The 20,896-nt window shown below is 39.1% G+C and overlaps 1 protein-coding gene across 1 annotated transcript in view; it reads left to right on the top strand.

The window, feature by feature from the left end:
• LOC147701192 (uncharacterized) overlaps positions 1–20,896 on the top strand; it is a 339,006-nt gene that overhangs the window by 191,857 nt on the left and 126,253 nt on the right. Inside the window, exons 15-16 of the mRNA XM_086929317.1 lie at positions 5,535–5,582; positions 6,426–6,494. Of these exons, the coding sequence (XP_086785443.1) occupies positions 5,535–5,582; positions 6,426–6,494 (117 nt within the window). The remainder of the gene's footprint in view (positions 1–5,534; positions 5,583–6,425; positions 6,495–20,896) is intronic.

Genomic DNA, 20,896 nt, shown 5'->3' with positions numbered 1-20,896 from the left:
GGTTAGCAGAGGTGGGCACCTCACTACATAAGGTAAAAGGGAAGGAAGAAAAATACACAGCTGTATGTATGCTCCAAATAGGTCCAGTTGAAACTGGGCCCCGTTACCGTTGAGATGAGTCAACTGCCCATAGGGAGTGACCTTGACAAGAGGATGTGTGGTAGAGTAGGCCGTGCAATAGTAGTTAGTTTTCTTTACGTTCTTCCTCACTCACAAGCTAGGAAACGTCTCCTAGGATTGGACAGAGTCTCCTGAGTGTGTTGGCATGGGGGAGTGTGAGGAACCGGGCTTTTTGCAGATGCCCTCCCCCCATTTTTAACCCAGATGGACTACTAGATGCTTGTTTTTGACTTGGAGACTGCACCCAAGCCTGCTAACCCATCCCGAATGCCACTGCTCTTACTCCAAAACTGTGTGGATTGGTAAATCCAATTAGCAAGGACTTTACCCCACCTTATAAGTCCCTAGTATATGGTACTAGTCGTTCCCAGAGCATGGGTGGTAAAGGGGTCCCATTGGCTTTCAGCACTGTTTATGCCAACCTGAGTAACCCAAATAAACAATTGAGAGCAGGCCTGCCATTGAAAACTGCAGGAGAAATACAAACTAATAAAACTCGACTTTACCATCATCATGTGTGACAAAGTCGAATCATTATCACTTATCTATGCCAGTCACCCCTAAGGAAGGCCTCCAAAAGCCCAGTAGGAAGGGTGCCTTATTTCAAAGGTGTTGACATATAAGTGCAAGTGGATATGGCCCTACACTTCCCTTTACCATTAAAGGACATATTAAGTGATAGACTGTCCATAGGATAGCAGGGCTGGCACCAGGGAAAATCTGAGGTTGGCGGCTCCATTATAATACCGCATAAATATGTCGTGTTTGGTATAAAAAATGTGCCTTTTTGCCCCTGCTACAAATCTCTTGTTGAAGGCAATGTGGCATGCACCCAGGTGGCTACCTGAGCTAGAGCTTCTTTGTGCTCTAGCTAGCAAGTCTGTGTTTCCCACATTTTCTATCACTATGACATGATTCTGACCTCCTGCCAAGCAGTGTGAACTCCCAGGAGTCAGAAACAAAGGCTTGGACAGGAAGGAGGTCATACCTTGCTCCTCCCATGCAAGCTATAGAAGTGCCACATCAAGGCGGTACATTTCAAAGGCTGCACCACATCTGATATGCATCTGGGCTGACTCCCTGAGGAGAAACCAGCCCTCCCCCTACCCCAGGCACTTTTGCACCCTAGACAGGTGGGAAATTATTTAGTCAAGGAGGTGTACACCCCCAGAAGGCTAACCACACCTTCAGGGTGAGCAGCCTGGTCTCTACAATAAAATTAGATTTCTGCCATCGTCAGGAGTGGCAGAATAGAGGGTTCTGGGTAACAATGGTGACCAACCCCCCGTGTATTGACAAATCTGGGGCATATTAGCTCCAGGGACAAGCAACACATTGGTTACTTGCTCCCTCCCCCTAACTCGCCTAACTCTAGGATTTAAGGGTCACCCTTGAGACCAGAACCTCCGTTCTGATACAGCTTGCATCAAAGAGGACGCAGAAGGGACGTGTGTCATCAATAGCAGGAACTTCCACAAACAAACAGAAGAATACTCTGGACCTGTGGCAACACTTCTTGGAACTGTATGGACAAGGCTTGTCCTTGGCTAAAGGTTGTTTCCCCAAGACTAAGGGACCTCTAAGAGCACCAGAAGCAAAGTCCGACTCCCTTGGACTAGTAGGACTAGACCCCTGGAAACTGTAGGTAAATCGATGCTGAAGAACTGAAGAATCACTGGCCATTGAGCCCTCCAAGTGATCGGCTGAATCCAGATGGACTAGTGCAGTGTGGGAACTATAGTCCGGCCATCCATGGAGTTTCAAGCCGCTACCATATTTCCCTGGACCTCAAGATGTCCAAGAAGCGGATCACTGACAGATTATTGAATACCAGAATATCGAGTTACACAAATATCGAGACATAATTAACATTGTCAAAGATATCGACCTCCTATCTTCATAATGGTAAGTACAAAAATATTGTTGTTAAAAATATTGTGGTGGAAAATATTGAAGAACAAAATATAGTTTTTTATGTATAACAAAAAATGTAACATAGATTAAATAATACATTAAACTTGTAATTGTTTTTTAATTTATTTGTAAATGTTAACACTTATAAGTAATACATGTAATTTAAACATAAATTAAAGTTACATATAAAAAATGTAACATATATATTAATAATTAATGAATAATAATTGTAATTAATTATACCATGTTAGAAATATATTATAAATACATATGCATACACCTATAACATAAACATTATTTTAAAAACATGAATATTATAAATTAAAATTTTAAAATATTTAATATTTTTTAAATCTACATTTTACACTAAATTGAGTGCAACTGTAAGGAAAGTGTTGGATAGCATAGGGAAATCATTACTATTCCCATTCCAGCAGAGTGGAAATAGTAATTAAAAAATATACTAACTATAACTAAACAATTTTTAAATAAGTTAGATTTTATATATTAATAATAGCAGAAACGTAAAAACATATATAAATAGAACAAACAAATTAATCTATCCTAATTTATATATCAAAAGTAACATATATAATAGTTTACAAATTACTTTAAAATAAGTATATGAATAAAAATATATACATATTGAAAAAAATATAAAAACAATGGTTGAACAAGTATACCAAATTAAATAAATAATATTAACAATACATATTAAATGACATTTAGTAAAAAACATATATAAAGATTTCTTTAATCAAATTTGGACAATACATTTAACCCGTTCCGTGCTGATGACGGAACCGCTCCATCATCAGCCGCGGTGGCGCTGTGCTGAAGACGGAGCAGTTCCGTCATAGCCCGCCTGACGTGCCTGTGCGGCGCGGATTCCGCGCCTGCACTGGGCGTTCCATTGAGCGGGCGGGGCCATGACGGAACCGCTACGTCATGAGGACAGCTCAACCACGGCTGGTGACGGAGTGGTTCCATCACCAGCATGTGCACGCCACGCGCCTCCCCTTCCCCTTAGAGCTGCGGCGGAATAGCCGCCGCAGCGAAGGTGTTAAATCAAAATGATTTTTTAAAACTAATATCAACATTAACAAGAACAAATTATTTCAAGAATAACAATTGAAAAAAAATCAGAAACCTAAAATCAGAAATGTACCTTCAATTTTAACAAAAATATGAATCGTGTTACACCTTGCATGGATTATGTTTACTGTTCCTACTACAGTGTAAGCAAAAGCAGGGAAGTGTTGGATTTCCAAACATTTAGAGTTACTATTCCCACTCTAATCTAAAAAAATAGACTGTTTCAGACTTTAGAGTTGCTAGATTTACCACTCTTACTCCAATATTAGCAACAATAGGGAAAGTGTTGCACTTCAAGCAGGTTAGATGTAACATTCCTACTCATATTTGTTTTTTAAAACATGTAAATACTTAACAAAAAAGTATTAAAATAAATTAAAATAAAGTTTATGTATAGAATATAAATTAAAACTCATATTAAAAAATACAAAATTAACCATCAAATAAATGAAACATTTAAATAAAATTCACTTTCCCCCTTACAATCTAAAAAACGAAAAACACAAAAAATTAAATATAAAGAAAACAATAATGGACTAAAATATAACTTTAATAAAGCAAATATAATTATGAACAATAATAAATGTAAAATACGTTTTACACATATTTTTCAATGCACTTACCAATTAATTAATACATAATTCAAATAAAAATAAGTATTCACATTATTACTAAATAAAAAGATAACTATTGATTAGAAATTCATAAATTTAGGCAACATGAAAAATGTATTACAAATATTCATAATTTGAATAATTTCACAGCCTATTTTTCTAAACACCCACTGCTAAAATATAACTTACTAATTAAACTAAATGTAAATTATAAATCACAAATTAAATAAATAAATGAATATTTAATCATTTAAACAATGTATCTAACGAATAGCGAAGTATATGTTTATTTAACTTTGTAAATGTAATTAAAATAAAAAGAACATCATATATAATTTACTTAACTTCCCACCCTAGTGCCTCACAAGTAAAAAAACCTGCTACAGAATTGTAAACTACTAATGAAATGATACACAAATCAAATATACATTTACAAGTGAACCTGAATACATAAAATACCAATTAATCTAATAAGCAAAACAATATTTAATAACCAATGAAATGTTTAAATGACAATCAAAAATAATTATCATGAACCCATAATGTATACCTCAATTTACATCTCAATTACCTTCCAACCCCATTCTCCTGTAAACACTGTAACCGACTACTAACAAATAAGTTACTGATTAAACTTCAACATATGAACAAACATGTTTAAAAATACACAAATTAAGGTATAATAAATAAAATATCAAATAAGCAATTAAACCATTAAAATAATTATTAGCCAAATAATTAATTTACATCTAAAAAAATCAACATTAAAAAACAAACTATAATTTAAATACCTTCCCTCCCTATTCCTCTATAAACTCAATAATGCATTAGTACATTATACATGACTAAATAAATTTGATAAATTATGAAGTTACACATTTAGATTTACACGCTTTAGTAAGCAATTACCATTATGCTAATAATACTAACTCCTAAAATGAATATATTAAAACACATTTGATTAATTGAAAATGAATTTTATTACAGCTCTATTAAAGTAAACAATAATAAATTGAAAAAGATTCTTTAAAAGTGTGTTATATACAAAAAACAATATTCTTGCAATAGATATTCTGTTCCATTAAATGTTTTTAATGACAATATATTTGACATGATATTCATGTCACAAAACAGTTTTAAATCAATATTTGTGTATTTTACGATTATGATAATAAAGCCAACCTTCATGGAAGCATTCACATACAGGATCTTTTTATGTCTGTCAAGGCTAGACAATGAAAGACAGAAAGTATTTTAGAAACACAATTCTTCAATGTTAACTTCTGTGTTCAACAGTGGTTCTGTGTTATCATATTTGCCCCAAAATAGAATGGATGTCAGGTTATCAACTACCAAAATATTGTGAAAGTAAGTAACCATAGCTTTACTATTCTTATCTTCATATCTATGTACCTTGAAGGCATATATATTTTATCAGGAGGTGGAGTTAAGAATAGTACATTTATATGTACATATGTGTACTTATCACAATTTACTTGTGATCAATATTATAGCTACAGTCTTGTTGTACAACTGTTTTGAGATCACAACATGCTAGTGCAATACCCCCTAAACACCCCCCTATACATATTTTGTCTTCTGAATGCTGGTTTGGGCTAAATGGGCCAAACTTGTGTATATCTCAAGTAATCACTCACAATAATGCAAAGTGAACCTGAAAACATTATGTAAACTAATGGCCACCATTTACGATAAATCAGTTGAAAAATTATTTGTATTTTGTATTGGAATGTTGTGGCTTTTCTCTCAGTCCATATTTTTGCTCTGCAGGATCAACAGCAAAGCCAACCAAAGCAGAGGAGCTCTAAGAATCGGAAGGTATATTAAAACCACACATGAGCATTGGATAGATAGATGCTTATCCCTGGGCTGGTGATCTGACAATAGCAGGTTCGATGTATGCCAGGTTTGCTAAGAAATCATTTAGAATTATTGGGGTTGGATGCACTGCCCTTACTATGGATGTCCCTTCTTGTTAGGATGCACTGTTGTTAACCCTGATGGGCTTTCGTGTTTGAGTGTAGTGGTGTTACCCTGTCATCCAAGGGTATCCACCCAGATGCAAGGCTGCCTTTGAAGGGTTCCTACTACCACCACTTCTCAAGTTTGTTTCCTTCTAACTCGTCTCTCCGCCACAGCTTTTTCTGATCCTCTCTCCAAGCCTCACATCAGTAATCTTCTCCTATCAATTGTAAACCATCACCCATGAGAAATTACCCCCACTCCTTCTCAATGTAGATCTGGGCTACTGACAATAAGCCCCCTACTGTGTACAATCTTGCGTTCCTTTGGAGCTCAGTTTGTGCTGTATGAGTCACAAACAGGCACATGCTCACATGATCTGCTTAATAGAGTCATCAAATTGTGCAGAGAACCAAAACACTCAATTTTAGCAGGTAAATCTTCCTTTTTGTTCACAGTGAGAAGTGTGGAGAATAACACATTTCAAACATGCTACTGGGAATGGAGAGCATAAAGTCTTTGTGCAGTTGAAGGCTACAATTTCTATTATTTTATTTAATTGCATCTGCTTCCTTTGCTTTCCTTGACATCACAAAGAGCTCGCCAACATCTGCCCAGAAGTCCATAGCTCTACCCTAACAAGATTTAAACAGTTTGGTTTTCGTGACTCAATATTTAGTTCTTCATTCTTGTATTCAGAGATCATCAGGTCGACAGAAACTGACATCATCTGAAAATGGGGATGACGGAACAGATGGGCTGGGAGAGGTAACTACATTTTCTTTCCACCTTTTTGAATAAACTGATGGTATTGCTTTAAAATATGTATTCTAGCCTACATATGTGTCAATTATATATGTGGTTCTAGTTATAGGTCTTTTAGTAGATAATTATTGGGAGAAAACCTAGATGATTAAAAAATAATTTGGTTAAAAATGTTATTAGAGAAATCATTTTTAGTGAATCTATACTAAAACCATCACAATATTTATAACTAACATTAGAATTCCATTATACTTTAAGATATATATATATTGTGCTGCAAGTTTTTCACCAACATTTATAAATCCACATCTACAGAGACTTCCCCTTCCATCTCTCACTTACCCATCCAAACCTCCTCCTGCTGCTATGATCTAAAAAAAAAATACCTTCTAGACCCTTCCTTATTTTATTCCTCTAGAATCCTTTTCAATCCAACTAACAGAGTAACATGCCCACCGCTCAAATTAATTTCACATTTCCCTATACTAATTCACCAGTAATAGTTTTTGGGTTCCGCTGTAGAGTGCTACTCGCCGAAGAGCGATTTGATGCCTCATCAGGGGTAGTAAGCACTATATAAATGCAATTGCAATAACAATTTCTTTGCTACAACTTTAAAATCATGGATAAGGACACATCCAACGCATTTCGTCTTGCGACATTGGGATATCTTCAGGGCTGTTAAGAACATACAAGACAAGACTGCAGAAACATACACAATTCAAAAGCCAACTACAAAATATATTACAATTATATACACAATAGACCAACGAAGAACAAAACCAACAGAGTTAAAAAAAACATATGACCAGCATTAAAACAGAAATATTTCATACCAACAGTTATATTTCTGAAAACATCCCAAAAGAAGACATTTTGGTGCATTAGTCATTTCTGATATCAATACAACAATTTCACTGTATACAAAGTAAAAACAAGTCACTAAACATCAAATATAAGAAATAGTGTAATGTCCCGTCCTACAATGTTGCATTTACTTAAAAAGAGCTGATAACCATGAAAGTATAACTTAAAGCACTATATACCCAACACATCTTGGTGAATTGTAGTAACTCTGAAAGCAGCACTGATAACACTGAAATTAGTTGACCTTACATTTAAGAGAAACATATAAATCGCCTATGAAAGGGAAAGGTTTTCTTCCATCAGTAACATAAACCTACATCTGTGGTACAGTCACACAGCACTGAATAATTGACCAAAACTCTGCTTATCACAAGTAGCTAAGGCGTACAATATGCCATTCTTGATTAGTTATTTGTAAGTAGGTCTTCCTTGTAGTAAGGATAATCAATTTCCTTGAAAAGCACGAAAAAAGAACAGGCACTGTATAAATACATATAAAGAGCATCATGGGGCTGATTAAGATGGCTGGCGGACTTTTGTCCGCCTGCCATCCTATCGGAAACGGGACCGCCCGACAGACTGTCAGCAGTCCCAAATAAGTCATTACAATGCGACCATCACCATGGTAGTTCCAATGTATATTGGGGACGCAATACATATCCCTGCACTACGTGGCAGGCACCATGCAGTGCCTACCACATAGTACAGGGATATGTAGGGGAGCACCATAGGTGCCCCCCAAGATCTACAGCTGAGGGCCCGGGGGAAGAGGGGCTGCTACAGGCTCCCAAAGTCCTGTTTCGCCTGCCTGGTCTCAACGTGTTAACCGCTGCTGACAGACAGGAGGTAAGGGACATTGTAATCCCTCCGCAGGTGCCTGGCAGGCATTGCCACCATTGAAGGGAATAAAACCTTCTCCGGCACACGGGCAGGCTCATTATGTTGGACGGATTAGGGGGATCCAATGGCGGTGGGACCGCCACCAACAGGCAGGCGTTAACACTCCCACCATCATTGTAATCGACCCCTACGTTCTGGAAATAAGTAAGATGTCAGCAACATAAGGATAGTACAGACAAACATAACAAGTAAGCCAGTGAATCCGTGTTAGAGTGAAAGTGATTTAGTAGATAAAAGACACCACTTCCAGATTATACAACACACTCGCCAAAAAACTAAAAGGAGTCAAGCTCATCACCACAAAAATCAGAACAGTTGGCAATATGAAACCATCATCACAAACAGACTCAATAAGTATGTAAATAGAGATTTGGCTTACCGTAAACTACACATATGTAATCTGAAATTATACTGGCCATATAATTCACAGTAAAGTTGTATCACAGAGTCGCTAAGAAATAGACAAATAGGGGAAGACATGCATTGCACAGTCACTAGGCATCCCAAATGCACAGGATATCTAAGTAGAAAAAATGAGCATGCTTTCATAGATTTTACTTTGGTACAGTTAAATGGTTATATTGATATCATAAACGACTAATTGCACCATAAAGTTGTTGTTCTTTGTTGGCCTACTGTGCACACAATACTTACATATTTTTTTTTGTACTGTGAGTGTATCTGAAGTGTTGTATTATATGTTCTCGGCAGCCCTGAAGAAGTCTTAGGCCCCAATTAGGATGACGGGCAGACTACCGGTGAATGGGACCACCCGCCATAAGGGCGGGGGTCCCATTGTACATATTAGGATGCGCCCGCCACAGTGGTGGGCGCAGCACCGCCCGCTGCAATGCTAAAAATGCACGTTGTGCATTTCAATGCAAAACATGACAGGCACAGCGAGGTGCCTGTCATGTTGTGCATTGAAATACAGGGGGTACTATAGGTACCCCCCATGTGCACCCCCACCCCCAGAGTCTCTGCCCCGCAGGGGGACTCCGCATGCCTTTCCGTGGCGGCATTGCCGCCACGGAAAGGCATTCACAAATGCTCATCATAATATGGCTGGCGGTGTCTAATAGAATATAAACCCTTTTCCGCCCCGGCCGCAAGGCGACTGGGGTGGAAAAGCGGCGGACAGTCTTTCCGTCTGCCGCGGTACCCCCCGCCATGCTAATATGGCGGGGGTCCTTCAGGGTAGGAGGGCGGGCGGATCGCCTCCGCCAGGCCGGCAGTTGGTTCCGCCAGCCTGGCGGGGGCGATCGGCCCGCCATCCATGTCTAATCTCTAAATCTCTAATGTACAAAAAGCTTTGACTGTATCCTTAACCGTGTTTTTAAAGTTGAAGCACAGAAATAAAGAATGTACTTCGTCAAAACAGATGTGTTTTGGGATGTCAGCATCTATTGATTTGAATTCTATGTAACTCTGATTTTTAACTCTCATTAGAGATTTCATGCTTTAAACAAGGTCTTTACTAGACTCTTTTTTCAATACCTTTATGTGAGTGCTTCTCTCTCCTGTTTCTCTGTTGTAACTATTGGGGCCTTTTTGGACGGTTGGCCATGGGAGCCCTTCTTTATTGGGTGGGAGCTGTCAGACTGCAGTGACCTTCACCACAACCATTCAAGTTGTGTGAGCATAAATTTGTAAGGCACTGTCAGCCCATCCATAATTGGACATTAGTTTAACATGAAAATAATGTCAGAAACATTTGTGAAAGACCCTATTATTCACTAACCCAGTATGTATTGGTTTTCCAAGTGAACATCACATTACTGCAGTGAAACTTACATATTTTCAAATAGAACTAAAATAGTATTTGCCATGCTTTATTAGCACAATTGTGTTGTATTCCATTCTAAACCTGCTAAGCAGAGCTTCCGGAGAGGTGCCTATTCATAGCTGTGAGCTTGGGTGAGACTGCGGGATGGATATGCAATCTTAAGATGTGGCCATTGCCGGTGGCCATCCGCCCCATCCTCCCAAATCTTCCCATTCTCCTCCCTCTACCTGCCATATTGAAGCATCGGATTAAATTTCAACTATGCCCGACCAGGGGCTGGGGCACGCTGACTCAGTGCCTCCTTCTCAGGTGTGCATCTGCCTGTGGGGCGAGACACATTAATGGGCCCTTTGGCATATGCCCTTGCTATAAACCATTACCACACTGTACATATAGTGGATGGTGCTGTGTTGATTCACCCCCTTTTTATCAAACAATGCATGTCTAATTGGGGTCTGCTTTCATGCTGACTTAATGGCTTGAGATGACTCCAGCGGTGTAATTGTTGCATACTAATGATATATTATCCCTTTGATACTATAATCTCTGGTCATTTAGTGCCACACTAGTAGGGCTGTTAGATTCTCATGAAATGGAAAACAGGCTCAGTGGGCAAATTCCCCTAGTTTGAAAGGGAAAGAGAAGTTGATATCAGGATATCAACCATTGTTTACAACCAAAATAAGCTTTACATGTCCTTAAATAATATTCTGAACACACCATTAAGGTAGAGAATAAATTACAAAAATAGATTGCGGGGGGGGGGGGTATGCAAAAATATTTAAGTCACTTTTAGATCTTTTTAGAGGTCTTTCCTACTTGAGGTTAAAAAGAGCAATCAAAAGCACATAAGAAAGAAACATTAATTTAGGGCCTAATTAAGAGTTTGGCGGTTCCCGGAATGCAAAACCTGTGGTGGCAGTCCCTGCACCTCCAGACTGGCAGGCCAACTACCATATTCCAACTACGGTGTTGGCAGCCGCGGCCGGTGTTGGGAGTACCTGCAGGGTGGTGACGTGGGGAGGGGGAGGGGCAGCGTGGGGGTAGTAATGTATGGATTACGGAGCTTCCCAGGTAAGTAAACATTTAAATAAATAAAAGGAATTTCGTTGAGTGCACTGCATCCCCTAATGCGATGCAGTGCGCGCAACAAAATTTGTTTTATTTATTTAAATGTTTACTTACCTGTAAAACTCTGTAATCCATACATTACTACCCCCCACCCTGCCCCTCCGCCTCCCATGTCACCGCCCTGCAGGTACTCCCACTGCCGGCCGTTGATGGGTGTTGGGACCACCGCAAACCACAGGGATCCCTGATTTCAGGGATGTCGCAGAGCGGTGTGGGCTGTAATATGCTGGTTGTGCTGCTGCGGCACTGCCAAGCATGTTTCCTCACTACGACCCTTTTCATGGTGGTGAGCCCCCATGAAAAGGGTGATGGTGAGTAAAGGAAGGCCTCTGGGCCTTGCAGTACATGCAGGGGGGCACATGGTGGGCCCTTTTTAGGTATGCACCCCCTGTTCCTGCACTGCATGGACTGCACAGTCCATACCATGCAGGAACGTGCTTTTGTGCTCCCACAGCACTGTCTTCCTAATGCTCACATACAAGCCTTCGAAAGGCACCACCATGGGACCGCCACCGCAGCACCGCCCTCACCGGTTTCATCTCTGAATCCACAGGCAGTCTGCCTACGGCTTCGGAGGTGCTGCAGCTAGGTGCTGGTGAGGCAGCCCATTGCAGCACCACCAAATTCGAAATTTGGCCTTTAATCATCTCTCTCTCTAGAAAGAGAGAAAGAGAGAGATAGAGAGAGAGAGAGAGAGAGAGAGAGAGAGAGAGAGAGAGAGAGATGGTGCCAGACTGAGGGCTTGTGAGATCTGGTGGTATGCATGGTTTGCTTAGATTAAAATCTCTAAACCTGACAAAATTGTGACAAATTCGAGGGAGGCTTTGTCTTTTCCACAATGATGCTGTAGCTTTGACTCAGGCTTTGACTTGATCTTTCAGTGGATCAGTGAAGATTTCTGTGTTTAGGTAAATAAGGGGCGGATTATAAGTTTGGCTTTCCAATGAACGGCCAAACCCACGGTGGCGGAGCAGCAACCACCTCAACTGGCTGTCCAGGCGCTGTGTTATGACTTTGGTAGTTGGACGGCCAAAGGACCGCTATCCTTGGTGGTCTTGCAGTGGTATGAGGCCTGCAATATGCTGCTGGTGCTACTGCTGCACTGCCAAGCATATTCCAAGTTTCCTCACTGGTACAGACGTAATAGTCCATGCCTTGCAGGTACGCTCTTTGGCGTGCCCACAGTGGAACATCTCTAAGGCTCTGCAATGAGCCTTACAAAGGCACCCAAGGGACTGCTACCGGAGAACCGCCACTGCATGAATACCACTGCTGGACCCCCCACCAGATTTGAACTTGTAATCCGGTGGGCAGTGTGCGGATAACTTTGGTGGTGTGACATTGGGGCACTGATGTGGTGGCCTGCTAGCAGTTTGCCAAAGTCATAATCAGACTTAAAGTCTTGATCACCTACAATGTTAAGATACCACAAGTATCCTGCAGTTGATGGTTTATAGATTGTGGATCTTGCAAACCAAGCATGACTTTTCAGGCTGGTGAGCTTGCAACCAATGGCTAGCACAGGCCTACCAGGTTCAGACAAGCTATCAGCAGGATGACTCTTGGATTGAGCATACCACCTCTGTAGGTCTTTAGGCTTGTACAGTGATCAGCACCCCAGTCTCCTAGGTACATGTGGCTCCAGCAGACGGGATTAAAATCACTCCACCCGTCTACTCAGGGTAGGTATCACCCCTCGATTCAGGGTAGGTATTCAGAAAGTTAGTTTGATCACCTTTCTTAATTCTCTTATCACAGACTTTAGTTTTGAAAATGAACATTATATTTCTGAAATGATAATTATTAAATTAATGATAAAATAGACTTAGCCATGTTTCATTGTCAGGATCACGTTTTCTTTCATTAAGCCCCTTCCTGAGCAAGTATACTGATGAAACCCCATGCGGCATGCATTATCTCAAAAGTGAATGTTAACATATCATAATTTGTCCATTCTGGAATCTCAAAACTCACCAGAGTGCAGCCTCAGGAAGAAGAATCTCAGCGTGAGGTAAGTTGTGGACTCTGACATTTGCCTAATTTATCCGTAAATGTTTGCATTTCGTAGGGGTAGTGAGCTGTAGTTGGTCAATGTAAGAAAGTCCGGCAGTCTAAGGAGATAGTGAGTTCACAGAGAAGATTGCAAGTGCTGTGGCTCAGCTCCTAGAAGCCATGTTCCAAAGGCACTCTAAAGATATCTCTAAAGTGTCCTTGGCTCACCCTTCAGCAGTGTGGAATGAGCTTGAGGTTGCACTTCTGTTTTAGAGTTGGGTGCGCCAGAGAAGTATTCGACAGGACAGCTTCCTCCAATATACTTTTGCTTGGGTGGCTGGTTTGCTGGTGGATTGTCAAAGGAATTGAGAATAACACAGCTGATTCACACAATAGTTCAAAATATTTTTAACCCATTTACCCAAGTTCACCAGCTCTCAGGTAAGAAGGTGGGTGTTTGAGAATGCAGTATTCCTTCCTTCCTTATAATTTCTGATTTGCATGGAAGCACAAGGACCAATGATAGGGTCAAGAAGTGTTAAATACATTCATTTAAAAATAAAAAAATAGATACAGTTCAAACCATTATGTGTTTTGTTCAATGGAGCGGTTTGATAGCATAGAAGTGAATGAAAACTATTGTTAATAAGCAACAAGTCATCCAAAAACTATGAACAACATCAACATTACATTAAAAAGTATCGGACCTCAAATACTCCTGTTGCAAAAACTGGAAAAAAAATCCTGAAGCCTGTTTCTCAAAAATTATGAGACATCTACAGAATAAAAAAGGCACTTTATAGCCAGAGTCAGAGTCAAAGAACATGGTTGTACAACTTTTAGGACCAATAAATCCATAACCTAAATTAAAAAGCTTTTCATTGACTTTTCTCATTTGATGAAGAACTTAGCTGACAATATGGCGACACACAAGCGCGCTTTTAGGGCCTGATTAGGATAGAAATCAGGACCGCCCGACTGCCTGTTGACATTCCTTACATAGGCATTACAATGCGACCACCACCACAGTGGTTGCAATGCTTATATTTTGTATTGCTGTGGGTGCTGCTGGCTGCAGCAACCATCACACTGCCCACCATCGTAATATGGCGGGTGGTAAAAGGTGGCGGTCTGACCACCATCATAATTATACCCTTATTATCGTTTATACCTAAAAATGAGGTCCTTCCCTTGAGGGGCATGTAGAAATAACTCCAGCTGCATGCTGTACCATTTAAGAAATCTTTAATGTATCATAATTTGCCTGTTCATGAATCACAATGAACTTGGAGTTCACAGCCCAGGGAACAAATGCAGTGTGAAATAAGTTCTAAATTTACGCGTGGTTCCCCAATATCGATGGCACATTTTTCGTAATATATAATATCAAGTTCATAGCATTATGGTTTTTATTCTATTGAAGTTTTAAATATGAAAGGTAAGTAGATCAGTTTTTATCTTATAACAAGGTTTACATCTTTATTACATTGACATTGTGGATAGAATATTGTTTTTAGATGTTTTTTGTTAATGTACAACTTACTAGATTATTGTTTTTTTCTAAATAGCCATTCATTTTCTGAAATATTTTCCTTTATTGGCTGTTTTTAAAGGTATGGTTTAGCTTAGTATTTTTTTAATTAATTTATAAATGTAATGTTTTTTTTGGTTGTTGGGTACTGTAGGGGTTTTGGGTTGGTATTGGTTTAAATATTGTATTACCTTTATTTATTTCATTGACTATATTTTATTATTTGTTATCATTTAAATACATTTTTACCAATACATTTTAAACATAATTTATATTTTTGCATTTTGGGTCTATAGGGATTTTGTGTGAGAAGTGTTTACTACAATAGTTTTATATTCTTTTGCAGTCAATTACATTGTTTATATTTTTTGGTTATGTGTTTATTGCTCAGGTTGTTTAGTTGTGTAGGGGCTTAGGGCGGATGAAATTTTAAAAAGAATGTATTTGAATTTTTGTGCTTTAAATATTTGTGTATTATTCTTCCATTTAAACATTTTAGCAATAGCATTATTATTATTTTTAATAAAATGCGTTATATATTTTAATTATCTATAGTTGTATTTCTTTTAAAGATTTTATTTTTAATCAATGTTATTTTGCTATATTTCTTGACATTAATAAATAATATTTTGCTGCTAGGTTATTCTTATGTTCTTTTTCTCAATTTACTTAAATTTCATTTTTTCTTTAGTGTTAATTAGTTTGGAGTGTGAATAGTAAATATGACCCCAAAGACTGGCATTTTCAACAACTTGGTGTATTTTGCATTAAGAATACTTCATACGCCCCACCCCCAATTCCAATAATTCAATACTTTCACCAGTCTGGAGTGGGAATAGTAATTTAGACCCCTCAGCACAACCACAGCAAAGTTCAGCACTTTACCAAATGTTACCAAGTTTGGAGTGGGAAGAGTAAATGTGACCCCCCTGAGTCAAACATCATCCACAATGTTGCTTATTTTGGAGTGAGAATGGTAACTCTGAACCGTTTGATCCTACATATATCTATGAATATAAATTCTAAATATGAACCCATTTCCATAAATGCATTTTCCCAATGTTACTCGAATTGTAGTCAGAATGGTAAATCTGCACCATTCCCACCCCAAAATAGATGCTCTTTCCCCAACTTTAGTCAATCTAGAGTTTGAATAGTAAATTTGACCTCCCCTCAGATATATGTTGATTTATTACAAAATAAAATAATGTTTTTAAAAGTTTTTGTAGATTTAAAAGATTTTTTTTTATTTATGATGACATTTATTTTTGTTTGTTGATAATTAGATGTTTAGAAAAATTATTTTAATTGATTCCTATTTTGTAAATATTTTTATGTGCAAAACATTTATTTGTGGGTTATGTTTAATGTAAAAGACCTATTTTTAAAGGTAAACTTAATTTAAATTAAATATATCAATATTTGTTATGCTATATTTTAGTTTGTGATATTTTTTTTAATTCTAAGGATAATTTTAAAACTCAATATTATTGTAATCTATATTTTTGTACTGAATATTTTTTAGCTTTCAATCTTTTTGTGAAATAATATTTTGGAATCAATACTTTTGTTATGTAATTATAACTTTAAGGTTTACAATATTTCTGTTATTATTATTTTAACCTCAGCATATTAGTAAGTCAATATTTTCGTAATTGATATTCAGGACTACCATGGTATATTCAAATAGTCCTGACAAACATTTTATTTATGCTAGTGTGATTTCAAAATTTTACTTTACTCTTGTGTCACAAAATTCCTACAATTACGCCATTATGCCACTTTTTATAATTATGCACCATTTGCAGTATAAATTTACAATAAATTCACAAATTGCAGTAAAAACTTACCACGAGTGCATGGAATCAACAGAACGCAAGTGGCTGTTGTTTGCTGCGCTTTTCATTCTTGCACTATTCTTTCAGCGCAAAATGCATCTTTGCATCAAGAATTTAAGCGAGGATGCATTTTAGGCTGCAATAAAGCATACAATGACAAATTTGCTTTTCAAGTAATTACTTATAATTTTGTGTCTCTTTGCCAAAAGTTTGCATAATTATGCAAAAGCAAATCTTTTTATTCTAACATATTCACATTTTACACATGAAAGGTTTGTATCTCACAGGGAAAGCTGAGTACTATTTGGTCAGTGTAAGAAATCAGTCTGATAGTTTATGGGTTTGCCAGCAAAATCTTTAGCTTTCAGGTGGAAAATTACCCAAGGGAATGGATCACCCTGACAGTGTATTGGCATACTATATCATAGAAGTCTCTGACACGGAGCACCATGCCTCCGTGTAGCCTTCCGTGACCCGTGACCTGGGATCCCGCCCCTGGAATGACGGCAGAGAAATGCTAGTCGTCAGAATGCTGCTGCTGCGGGTTTGATTCTGCTTCGACGTCGGATTTTTTTTTTCGCGGGCCGTGGCATCGGCGTCCCCTGATTCGAGTGAGAATCTGGGGGCGCTTGAATCTATCCACAAAGCTGTTGCTGATTTAAGAGACTCAACTTCCATGGCTTTTTACGGCTTCCTCAGGGCTTGATGCTCGCTGCTTCTGACTTGTACGCGGTCCTTGAGGAATGCTACTCTGCAAGGGCAGGGCAGGACTGCTTGAGGACACAAAAGAAACGCGCAGAAACGGCTGAAGTGGCTGCTGTTTGAATTTTGCCAAGGCTGGAGCTAGTGCTGGAACTGAGGTGGGGGCTCGGAGCTTATTAAGCCCTGAAGACGGCGCAGGGTTAATTTCGTACCAAATTGACTCAGGAAGAAGATATATCAAGTTGCTGTTGCTGCTGCAGTGGAGGGATAAGGAATCCTCGAACATTCTCACACTGCGAGTAAAACTGTGAGTAACGGCTGGCAGAAATATTTAATATAAAGAAAAACTTAAAGGAGGGAAAGGGTGGTTTTTCCCTGTTAAAGTAAACAGCATAATGGGCAAGCCTCAGAAGGAGGGAGAAGAGTCTATTAAGCCTAGCAAAGTTGAATTGGCTGCCCTCCAGAAAACAAAGACCCGCTTTGCCTTAGCCAGAAAGGCTTCACGTAAAGTAGTCAAGGACAATGACAAAAATAAAGATAAAAATAGGGAAGAGAACTCGGCTGAGGATACGATGCTCCAGTCCTCAGAAGATGAATTACCTCTCTCTTCTACCGCTCTGCAAGTTACTGAGCCGAAGAAGGCAGTTGTGGATCGTGAAGACATTTTAAACATAACTGCGCAATCCGAAGTAGAAGCAGAAGAGCCAGCTTCTACCTTGGTGTCTGCTTCAGAAACACCACCTCAGGCCGGAGAGGGCAAAAATAAGAGTGGTATTAGAGGAGATTGCCTACTCTGTGCAAAGAAAACCACTCCGAAGTCTCTCCCCTTACAATCCCCTATAGCCCGAACCCTTGCTGCCTCACCAGCTAACTTTGTACTGCCCGAAGGCTCTGGTCTGACAAAAAAGTCTAAGACACATTGCCATGACCAGGGACCTGAACCTCTGCTCTTATCTATACCGCAATCTCCCCTAATTTCCACAAAAGAGGTGGTGGATGAGGGGGACTCTGCGCAAGATTCTTCTCAATTACTGAACATTCAAAGCGGAGTATCTGGGGTAGAAGGAGTAGAGGGAGACGATGTGCAGCTGAGCCCTAATGAGAGAAATATGAGTACTAACATAGATCTTCTGGCAGGAAAAGACAGCCTCCCGGGATCTGAGGTGAGATATCAGTTAGATATCCGCAAAATGCTGAATTTAATCCTTGATGATATCCGAGAAATAAAAAACAATCAGCAAGTGGAGATAGCTGCCTTACATTCAAGAATGGACAAATTTGAGGAGTCAATGTTGGCGCTCCCTAATAGACTACAGGAGGCAGAGGCAAGGATCTCTGCCCTCGAAGATCAAATGAACCTGGTCACGAGGAAAGCTAGGGAGGCAGCCAAGAAGAAAAACTCTCTTGAAAACAAGCTAGAGGAGCTTGCAAACCACTCTAGAAGATCAAATCTAAGGATTGTAGGGGTTCCGTAAGGAACAGAAGGCTCCAACACTATTCAGAGGGTTAATTATTTTATTCAGCATACAGTTCTACTTGAATTTGAGGGGGATTTGACTATAACAAGGGCTCATCGGGTCCCGGCACAGCGCTTTGCAAATTCAACATTTCCAAGAACTATTTTATTGAATTTTGCTGATTATAGCATCAAGGAGAGGATTCTTTCTAGAGCCTATCAACAACGTCAGTTTTCGGTGTCAGAAACAACAAAATGTAGGATCTTCTCTGACATGACAGCGGTAGCTGCAAGAAGAAGAAAAGAATTTGTTAAAATTCTTCATCTATTTAAAGCAAATAGTGCCCAAGCCTCGATTGCGCAGCAATCAAAGTTGAAGGTCCTAGTCAATGGAAAATTTTACTTGTTTACCGACTTAGAAGAGGCACAATCTCTTCTTAAGGAGATCTCTTCAGGAGCCAGGGCCTGAAAAAAATAACCTTTGGTTTTGCAATGCTTTACTCTTTCTGAGTTGTTTTTTTCTTTTCTTTCTCTTCTCTTTTGTTCTCTTTCTCTCTTTTTTCCCCCTTTTGGGGGGGTAAAAGAGGTGTGTTTTCTAGCGTTAATCTTAAACAATAGTAAGAATGGGGCGGTCCCAGATTAATGGGTCACTTAGGGTGTTGCAAGACACCCAGAACAGAAGAAGTAAGAAGAATGTGGAAGGGAAGGGAGTTTCCACATTCCCGGGTAGGGTGGGGGAGGGGGCGGTAAATGCAGTAAAAAGGAATATGTGCCATAGGTATAGCATTTTCTCGATGTCTAATGGTAGGTACTTAACAAGGAAAAGACCTTTTTTAGATTAAATTTAATACATGCAATATCCTGTCAATTAATGCTAATGGGATGTTAAATAAACAGAAGTACGGGGCTCTTGTGAAATGGGTAATATCTTTTAGACCCCAGGTGGTCTATTTTCAGGAGACACATTTGAAGTCTAATACCCCTAAGTTGTTTATCCCAAGATACTTTTCTAATGCCTTTTTTCATCAGCAGGGGTGGCCCAGAGAGGGGTCGCTATTTACTTTTCGAGGAATCTGCCCTGGGAATTTTTACAGGTTCAAAGAGATTCTAAGGGTAGGTGGCTATGGGTTGTAGCAAAATTGCAAGAGAAAGTACAACATTTTGTGAACTACTACGGCGCCATACTTGATGATATTTCTGGGTTGACAGAAATTTACGAAGTTTTAAGGGGAGCCCCAGGACAGATTATTCTAGGAGGGGACTTTAATTATATTCAAGATTTGATAAGGGACACTTCTAATAAGAAAAAGAAGCAGTTAAAACCTAAAACAAAATGTTTTTTTGAAGCACACTTACATGAGTATCAATTAAGGGATCCCTGGTGTTGCAGGAACGTAGAAAAAGAATCTTTTACATGCTATTCCCAACAGTTTCGGACTGCATCCAGAATAGATTTCTTTTTAATATCTAGATCTCTTCAGATCTCAAGAACTCTGATTGGATGCAATCCGTTTTCTGACCACGGCAGAATAGAACTAGAGCTAGTATTTGGAGGGGTGGATGGGGAGTGTCCCAGGTGGCAGCTGGATCGCACCCTGCTACAAAATCAGGAATGGGTTTCAGGATTCAGAGAGTGGATTACAGAATTCTTTGAAATGAATGATAATACAGCTGAACCCTTTTCAGTTTGGGGCGGATTTAAAGCAGCAGCACGCGGCCAGATTATCGCGTATACTAGTGCCCAGGCGAATGAAAGAAAGCTAAAAATATCTAAGCTTCAGTCAGCCGTAGAGAACGAATATGCTCTACAGTTCCAACAACACTCGAGTCAATTAGAACAGGCTAAAGCTCTTTTACGGGATTTTTTTATTGTGGAATAGATAAATAGCTCGAAAGCCTTCCAGCAAAAGGTCTACGAAGACAGCCAGTTGGTGGGAAAATTACTGGCTAACTCTGCGAGAAAGAGGCACGAGTCATCAGTGATAGTGAAAATCTGAGACCCTCAGAGTGGACTGGAGGAGGTGGATGGTGACAAGATCTCTAGGATCTTCCTGGAACATTTTGAAAAAATTTACTCTACGGAATATCAGGTAGAGGAAGTAATGATCCAGGAATATTTTGCAAATATAGAGATCCCCAGAATTTCTGAAAATTGGGTTAACCAAATTGGGCTTGAAATAAGTACCTCCAACATCTGTTCAG

The sequence above is a fragment of the Lissotriton vulgaris genome, chromosome 7, assembly GCF_964263255.1.
Source record: "Lissotriton vulgaris chromosome 7, aLisVul1.2, whole genome shotgun sequence".
Taxonomy (NCBI): Eukaryota; Metazoa; Chordata; class Amphibia; order Caudata; family Salamandridae; genus Lissotriton; species Lissotriton vulgaris.
The sequence above is the reverse complement of the archived record's forward strand: the minus strand, read 5'-3'. Positions and strand labels throughout refer to the sequence as shown.